The following is an 8,896-nucleotide window of genomic DNA, read 5'->3' as shown; positions in this document are numbered from 1 at the left end:
TAGAGAAGCAAGGAGGGTGCATAGCAGGCTCACCACCCTGGGTTTCAGCAGAGCAGACTTTGGCCTCTTCAGGGATCTCCTCGGTAGAGTACAATGGAACGAGGCCCTGGAGGGAAGAGGGGCCCAAGAAAGCTGGTTAATATTCAAGGATCACCTCCTCCAAGCTCAGGAGCAGTGCATCCCAACAAAGAGAAAGTCAGGTAGGAACACCGGGAGGCCTGCATGGATGAACAAGGAGCTCCTGGACCAACTCGGATACAAAAAGAAGGCCTATAGGCAGTGGAAGCAAGGACAGGTAGCCTGGGAAGAATACAGAGCAATCGTCCGAGCAACCAGAGATCAGGTTAGGAAAGCTAAAGCCCTGATAGAGTTAAATCTGGCCAGGGACATCAAGGGTAACAACAAAAACTTCTATAGATATGTCAGTGATAAAAAGAGATCTAGGGAAAATGTAGGCCCTCTCCGGAAGGAAACGGGGACCTGGCTACCCGGGATATGGAGAAGGCTGAGGTTCTCAATGACTTCTTTGCCTCAGTCTTCACTGGCAAGAGCTCCAGTAGCACAGCCCAAGCCACAAGAGGCAAAGGCAGGGACTGGGAGAATGAAGAACCGCCCACTGTAGGAGAAGATCAGGTCCGAGACCATCTTAAGAACCTGAAGGTGGACAAGTTCATGGGACCAGACAAGGTGCATCCGCAGGTCCTGAGGGAACTGGCAGATGAAGTTGCTAAGCCACTATCCATCATATTTCAGAAGTCGTGGCAACCTGGTGAAGTTCCCAACGGCTGGAAAAGGGGAAACAGCCCCCATCTTTAAAAAGGGGAAAAAAGAAGACCCGGGGAACTACAGGCCAGTCAGTCTCACCTCTTTGCCCAGCAAGATCATGGAGCAGATCCTCCTGGCGACTATGCTAAGGCACATAGAAAGTAAGGAGGCGATTGGTGACAGCCAACATGGCTTCACTAAGGGCAAATCCTGCCTGACTAATTTGGTGGCCTTCTATGATGAGGTCACAGCATTGATGGATAGGGGAAGAGCAACTGACATTGTCTACCTGGACTTATCCAAAGCATTTGATACTGTCCCATGCGACATCCTTGTCTCTAAACTGGAAAGACATGGTTTTGATGGAGGGACCACTCGGTGGATAAGGAATTGGCTAGATGGTCGCACTCAAAGAGTTGTGGTCAACGGTTCAATGCCCAAGTGGAGGCCTGTGACGAGTGGTGTTCCTCAGGGGTCAGTACTGGGACCAGTGCTATTTAACATCTTTGTTGGTGACGTGGACAGTGGGATTGAGTGCACCCTCAGCAAATTTGCAGATGACACCAAGTCGTGTGGTGGTGTGGACACGCTGGAGGGAAGGGATGCCATCCAGAGGGACCCTGACAGGCTGGAGAGGTGGGCCTGTGAGAACCTCATGAAGTTCAACGAGGCCAAGCGCAAGGTCCTGCACGTGGGTCGGGGCAATCCCAAGCACAAGTACAGGCTGGGCGGAGAATGGATTGAGAGCAGCCCTGAGGAAAAGGACTTGGGAGCGCTGGTGGATGAGAAGCTCAACATGAGCTGGCAATATGCACTGGCAGCCCAGAAAGCAAATCGTATCCTGGGCTGTATCAAAAGAAGTGTGGCCAGCAGGTCGAGGGAAATGATTCTGCCCCTCTACTCAGCTCTCGTGAGACCCCACCTAGAATACTGTGTTCAGCTCTGGAGTCCTCAACACAAGAAGGACATGGAGCTGCTAGAGCGGGTCCAGAGGAGGGCCACAAAGATGATCAGAGGGCTGGAGCACCTCTGCTATGAAGACAGGCTGAGAGAGTGGGGGCTGTTCAGCCTGGAGAAGAGAAGGCTCCCAGGTGATCTTATAGCAGCTTTCCAGTACCTAAAGGGGGCCGACAGGAAAGCTGGAGAGGGACTTTTTACAAGGGCATGTGGCAGTAGGACAAGGGGCAATGGATTCAAACTGAAAGAGGGGAGATTTTGATTAGATATAAGGAAGAAATTTTTTACATTGAGGGTGGTGAGGCAGTGGAACAGGTTGCCCAGAGAAGTTGCAGATGCCCCATCCCTGGAAGTGTTCAAGGCCAGGTTAGATGAGGCTTTGGGCAACCTGGTGTAGTGGAGGATTTCTCTGCCCATGGCAGGGGGGTTGGAACTAGATGATCTTTAAGGTCCCTTCCAACCCTAACCATTCTATGATTCCATGATTCTATATAAAAATAACAGGTATTCTAGGAAAGTTATGCTTCCAAAAGAAAACTTGAAAGAATGTAAATATATAATTCAAGCAATCCAAACAGCTTTACTTCTCTTCCCAACCTTTCCCAAGCTTTCTAACCAGCATGTAGCCTCTTAAACATGTTTGGTTATTGCTTACACAAATGAAATCCCACAGAAATCTCAAGTATTATTCATTATTTATATTGGTAAACCAGAGGTTGGAATTGCCAGATATTTCTGGACAGAGGCTTAAACAGCACTAGCCCTGTACCTTCCATTTTGGTAATGTCACAGTGTTGAGTCAAACCCAGACACTGCAGACTTGTTGACTTTAGGATATGAAACTTTTGCTCTGGTTCGTGATCATAAGATTCGCCTACTTGGGAACATGCAGAACAAGCATGGGTGCAAATATACCTAATCCGTATGGATTTTTTTTCCTGAAACTCATTTATCTCTCATTTTTTCCTTTGGACAAAACTTTAGCAACTGTCAGGGTGGAGTTTCCCATCAGAACTGTTTTCAATAAATAAATCACATTTCTTTCCAGAAGTTCATCTTCAAAACTGGCAAAGCCTTGAAGCTTATTTTGCAAGAAGATGTGCATTTCTAACGTGATAGCTAGATTTGACTCTAGATTTAATTTCACAGAATAGTCAACCATTTGATGCTTTATACCTCATAGCCTTTGATAGCATGCCATGAATCTTCCCTACTTCTATAATTTGCAGGTGCCAGTGGAAGCCTGGAGATGTGAATATTGAGAACAGCTGTGCTGAGCTGAAATAGAAGACATTATGTCTCCCATACACTCTACACCAAGAGGTCTCTAAGCTGCTGCGGGTGCTGGCCAGCCCGGGGTAGTATTGAATTCGTGTCAGCACTAGTGCTTCTCAGTCTGGGGACAGGCTCTGAGAGGTGTCCTGGTGCCCATGCTGGCGACAACCCTCAATGGGCCAACACGTGCTCAGCAACCTGTGCACAGGGTCAGGCCACATCTTGGTTTCGAATGAGTTATGAACAGTAAAATAAAATTGTTCTAGGTGCACCAAGTTGGGCTTAACCCCAAACGTTGCGTTTCTTTTATTTTTTTACTTACCACCTGGAGTGCCTCTCCACCTTTGGTTTCTGCAGCTTTCTAGCACTACCAGGTTCATTCCAAGTGGAAGTAAGGGCATGAAAGGGGATTCCAAAAGGAAATTTGAGTAAAATCCAATCACACGCTCCTTTCTACAGGAGCACTCTACATCAGGACCTGAGGGTAACCAGATAGACAAGATGCAATTTAAAGGCTTTCTCTCTCACTAAGTCTTGCCCTAACATTGTTTTTAATATTAAAGAGATGCCTTCTGGATTTTGTTTCCCCAACTGAGGAAAGAAATTATGTATTTCATTTTCAAAAAGTGCATTTCACTGTGCTTTCTGAACACCACACCATTTTAAGATGTCTTAAGACTGGGAACCGAAATTTGCCACTGACTTCTATAAGAAGCCACTTGTAGACCCTGAAATAAAAACATTGTAGATTCTTTCAAACTCATGTGATTGCAAGGTAGTGACTTTTTTCCATAATCTGCATCAGATTCTATGATAAAACAAACTCAGCCTCTTCGTGGAAAATTGCACACACAGCCCTAAAATATTGTGACTCATGAGAAGATAGTATCAAACCAGCAATTTATTGTGTAGTAAACACCCACATCCTGAACTCTCTCTGATCTCTGCTACATCAGCTCAGCGTTAATCAACACAGTGTAGGAATCCATGGCTACATGGGAGTGAAGCAGCAGGCAGGATAACATACAGGGACACAAGCAACTGAATATGTTTCAGAGCCATTGCATTTTTTGGGAAGATACCCTGGGCTCCAGGCCTCGGGGGGGGGACAGTCATCCTTTACTTAGTTCGCCTCCTCCCAAAATAGTGCCTGTAAGCAGCAGCATAGCCATGGCGAAAAGCGTACAGTTCGCAGGGGTAGTAGTCCTCACAGATCTCCCTCTGACGTTCCTGGGGTGCCTTATTACGCTCTCTGATCCTGTAAAAGTAGGAGAGATGAGTGGTAAGTGCTGTCATCTTAAATATCCATCTACAGCTCTTTCCTGTCCCACAATTCCCCACCAGGATTGAGTCCATCACCAGATTATATCATCCAAGATTTCAGCATACCAGCTTCTGTGTTCACCACACCCAGGAGAGCGATGTGACTACAACAGGAGCGTTTTGCCTCCCCAGGTAACCTTCTATTTCAGGGCTAAGTAGGGTGGTGGGGAGAGAGCGAGGGCTCCTGCCTCAACCTGAGAAAGAGTCCTCTCTCCACAACTCCTCCCCAGTGTGCTGCCTTCAGCTCTTCCGCTCTTCCTCAAAGACACACATGGAACAAAGACCTGAAATATCCTGCAAAGGGGCCACCTGGTACTGCAGAGAATGTTTGCCTTGACGCCTCACTAGGAGATGATTTCTGTGCTTCAGCCTTTATTTTCACAAGCCCTGCACGCGGTGTGAAACTTCCCATATCTGCTTTTTATGGATGAGGCAAGGAGGCCCTCAGATGGTCCTGTGATTTAGAAAAGGTCATGCAAATTCTGCATGAGAGCTGAGGACTAGAACAAGATCTCAAACTGAGCTTCCTTTCTGGCCATCCCACACTGATTCCCTCTCCTTCTGTTGGTGTTTTCTTCAGAAAATTAAGCGAGCACTCCTAGCACAAAACATGTCCCCAAATGCAAGGACTCACTCTCTACTATGCAAGTTCTGTCTTCTCCCAGGGTTGGGGACTTCACAGGCACCTCACACTGAGAGAGGGGCTGAGACTTCTCAGAAATCACCACGGCTTCTTTCCCTGGTACCAGACTGTGCCTGGCAAGGAAAGACCTCTCTCCACTCCCATCTTCAGCGTTCTGAGGCCATAACATACCTCTCCTGAGAGATAGCTTCTAGTCTCGTGTCAGCTTGTATGAAGTCATTGGCCCTTCTCCTGTTGAGGAAGGGATCTGGGAAGGCAAGAGGTTGTTCAGAGTAGACAGACACTTTTTCAAGGCCAGATTTCAACAAAAGCTAGCTTCCACATTTGTAACAGACTCCTTGTCCGCCCTCCCAGGCACAGTGAAACCCAGGACCTTTTAATATTCCACGCTGGTTCATGCACAGGGTGTCCCTCTGGCTTGTGCAGCCTGTATGGAGGTGCACATGCTGCTCTAGCTCTGCCCTCACTCAGGCCACCCAGGGCCAAGCTACTGTGATTTTGCTGCCACAGCCCCTCTGAGTGAGTGACGCTTGGCCAAAAGGTAGGTGCCAAGCTGCACAGACCATGGGAGGTCTGGGCATGCTCATTAGAATTAGTAGAATCATGAAATTCTGGGTAAAACCAGTAATGGGCCTTGAGTAAGTCTCTCTGCCTCCAAGGTTAGGCAGTCACTGAACAGTATGTGCGGCAGTTTTGGACTGAGGAGCCTGAAGGTCCATTCTATCCTTTTTGAGAAACATCACAGTCCTATTGCAGAGTTCAGGAGTCTGTTGATGTCTTTGGCATTAGCTCCTACATGTGCTTTTGTCCTCACCAGCTGTTTTGTGAAGTCCTTCTCCCAGATGATCTAATTTCTTTTTAGTTTCAAACCATCTGTTCTCAAACCTCTCCAGGTTATTGCCTGTTCCATGATGAGACTCTCCACCTTTTCATGTTTCTCCTGTGACACTAACTCTCTCTTCCAGACTGGGGATCCCTTCTGCCCACACATCCCACCTGCTTCTTCCAAGGTGCTGGGAATAAGGCTCTCCCTGTCCTTGCAGAAGTACAAATCATGTCACTGGCTTCTGCAGTACCTCTTCCCATGCTCATCACAAAGCTTTTTGAGCAATGTCCTTTTCTAGTGTCACTTAACCTGATCTAGATGGATACAGCAGGGATCTAAGTTCATGATTCTTTGTTTTACGATTCTCATTATATTCTTTGCAAAACAAATCGGTATGCGCTTGTGCTCAAAAAAGTGAAGTCTTTTTTTAACTCTCTTCCTATTCATCCTGCAATTCCATCACCCAGTAAATTCAATTTCCCTGGACTGAGTAATACTGTCTATTTAACCTCCACAGTAAAGTAAAAGGAAATGGTCCTGGAGATGTCTGTAGCACACTTCAAATTCAAGAAAATAGTAAAGCAGTCTCTTACGGAGATATTCATGGGATTCCATGCTCTCATGTGACTCTGGAGAAAGAAAGAGTAAAACATGTGGTAAAATCCTATATTGATGTGATTCACAGGCTTTCACATAGCAAGATCAATAGAACATGAACACAGAAATTGGAGAAGCCAGGTTTTAAGGTACCTGTTTAAAAGGAAGAGAAAGGGATCAGTGGTGTGACCTAGCATTTATATGAGTTTAGGGTGTTCAGGAGTTTAGAATGGAGCAACCTGGTGTCTTAGCCAGGACTTCAAGGCTTGTGCTTGATCTTCCAGTGTGTGATTCTCAAGCACAATTCCTCACTTTCATTTTCCTGACGCTACAGTGGATACGATACCTGCTTACCTTCAAAGCCTGCATGTGTGCTTAGGGAATGAATTAGTACAGTGACATGTGCTTGACCCTTACATGAAACAGCATCTTAATTCCATCACTATGGAACTGTGTGCCTGGCAAGAAGAGGGGGCTGATATTACAAATGGAGAAAGAGAAACCTCCCCATTAATAAGAAGAATTAAGAAAGAGAACTCTTCTTGCAGTCCAGACAACAGAGGGTCAGAAAGAGGAGCAGTCTGTGAGGTGAGCCGGAACAGAGAGGAAGGGGCCTGAAGCATCCTGGACCACAAATCTCAATGACTGAAGCTGACAACTCTGGAGCAGGGACAGTCTCACACAAGGGCAGAAAAGCAGGCAAGAAATCAATTTAAGGGGAAAGAAGACACGAAGTTGAATGAAAACCATCTGAATAGACCCAAACATGTTTGCAGCTTTGGAGTTATCACTCTACCCAGTAGAAAAGGTCACCTACCGTAGCAAGTAGCAGCCACCACCAAGACAGCCAGGAGCACAAGGGTGACGAGAGTCCGCATTGTGCCAGTGCAGGAAGGAATCTCTCACTGTGTCTCTCTCACTGTGTCTTGCTCTCTTCCCACTGAGGGCAGCTGGAGATCCTGGGCTGCCTGCAAAATTAGCAGTGGAATGTTTATTATGAAAACAGAGCCAGGAGGGGGCCCATGAAAGAGCCTGAGGAAGGCAACGGCTGGCTCGTACGTGCTCTTCATGGAGCCATTACAAAACATCCTCTATTAGAAGACTGAATCAGGTTTCAGGAAGGAGGGGGCATGACCCCTTCCTCTCCCAGTTCAGGGCTGGGGGCCATAATTCACAGGCAAGCATATCACTAGCACTCCACGTTCATAAAAGCTGGCCTGAGCAAGTGGAAGGAATTTCAGAGGCTGCTGAGGGGCCAGAGGGATAGCTGTGTGCTAATCCCAAATGTAAATGTTTGCCTTTCTAATTTTTGCTCTGATCTGCCCTCTTTGCCCTCACCATCCTCTGTCTGGATACACCCAACCCAGACTGTTCTGTCAGCTTTGCTGACAGATACATGGAGAACGAGGCTTCAAACACTTGGTCTTCCCTCAGTCCCCCTTCCTCCAGCTGGCCCTCGCTGCAGTTCCAATCTGCCAGTCGTCAGAGGAGGAATCCAACCCTACTGTCCCTTCCCCTCTCGTACTTTATCACTCCAGGAGCAACAAGCAGCAACTTAGAAGAACCCTGTCTGCTGGAGAGATTACGACTTTTGCATTGAGATGACAGCAGCACCCAGAAATCTATCTCTGCAGGTCTCACTGTGGTCCTGACCGTACACTGCTCTTCCAGCCCAAGAACAACATCTTAGTGAAGGCAGAGGTAACCATATCTCTCAGGACTTCTGCCTCTCTGGTCTAGCACTAGCAGTCCTTGCCCCACAGGGCACCAAAGTGAGATGTCAGCGCAAGGCTTTTCAGCTGGCAAGAATCTCCCAGGCCAGCAGTCTCTGGGAGTATTACCTCACCTTCTAGCACTCAGAGCTTGCCTGGGACCGATGTCATGGACAGCAGTGATGGACAAAAGATGAGGTGTTCCCCTCTTCAGCTCTGTGGTACAGTAGGAGGGAGTGAAAGAAGGAGTTACAGAGATGGCCACCCTTGCTGGGTGAAAAGCAAAGGGGAATAATTTGCTAGAGGGAAGACAGGGAGGGAAGGTGGGTAGCCAGTGTATCTCCCTCATGGCAGTGGTGGGGCTGAGACCATGCACACTGCCTGGGGATGAGCCTAGGGCACAGAAACCATTGTTATGTCTGATCCAAGCTGTGGTGACCACCTGTTTTGTCCATGAGTACACGCAGGCATAAACATTTCTCACTGACAGGGTGCAGACCAAGTCCACTCTGGGTGCAGACCATTCCCCCCAAGTCAGTGTGGCGTTGTTACTGCTGTCACCTGCAGAGGCCGGTCTGGGGAGCCACGCTGCAGGTGACACACTCAAGAACTACAGGAAGAGCTAGCCAGAGCCTGACACTTCCCCAGTGGAGAATGACATTTCAATGGAACAAGATTACTGTGGGCTTTACTTACCCTTGCAATGCCCAACTTATGGCCCGTGCCTGAAGCCTGTGGTCTCTAGGAGAGAAACTGAGCAGGGCGTTCAACTTCAGACCAAAGAGAAAGAATTTATTT

General features: G+C 47.6%; 1 protein-coding gene across 1 annotated transcript; it reads right to left on the bottom strand.

Annotated features, from left to right (window-relative positions):
• Positions 1-4,116: 4,116 nt before the first annotated feature.
• MGP (matrix Gla protein) lies at positions 4,117-7,264 on the bottom strand. Its single transcript, XM_009992544.2, has 4 exons — positions 7,204-7,264; positions 6,383-6,418; positions 5,135-5,210; positions 4,117-4,255 (listed from the first exon to the last, which is right to left on the bottom strand). The coding sequence occupies exons 1-4, from the start codon at positions 7,262-7,264 to the stop codon at positions 4,117-4,119; spliced, it is 312 nt and encodes a 103-aa protein (XP_009990846.1).
• Positions 7,265-8,896: the final 1,632 nt, after the last annotated feature.

This window comes from Tauraco erythrolophus, chromosome 4 (genome assembly GCF_009769465.1).
Source record: "Tauraco erythrolophus isolate bTauEry1 chromosome 4, bTauEry1.pri, whole genome shotgun sequence".
In the NCBI taxonomy this organism is placed as follows: Eukaryota; Metazoa; Chordata; class Aves; order Musophagiformes; family Musophagidae; genus Tauraco; species Tauraco erythrolophus.
The sequence above is the reverse complement of the archived record's forward strand: the minus strand, read 5'-3'. Positions and strand labels throughout refer to the sequence as shown.

What these genes read in the sequence shown, in the direction of transcription:
- MGP (XM_009992544.2), bottom strand. Translation starts at nt 7,264, where the DNA reads ATGCGGACTCTCGTCACCCTTGTGCTCCTGGCTGTCTTGGTGGTGGCT. An exon ending in GGTGGCTGCTACTTGCTACG is followed by an intron (nt 6,419 to 7,203) that starts GTAGGTGACCTT and finishes TTCTTTCTCCAG; the next exon opens with AGTCACATGAGAGCATGGAA. An exon ending in GGAATCCCATGAATATCTCC is followed by an intron (nt 5,211 to 6,382) that starts GTAAGAGACTGC and finishes TTGCCTTCCCAG; the next exon opens with ATCCCTTCCTCAACAGGAGA.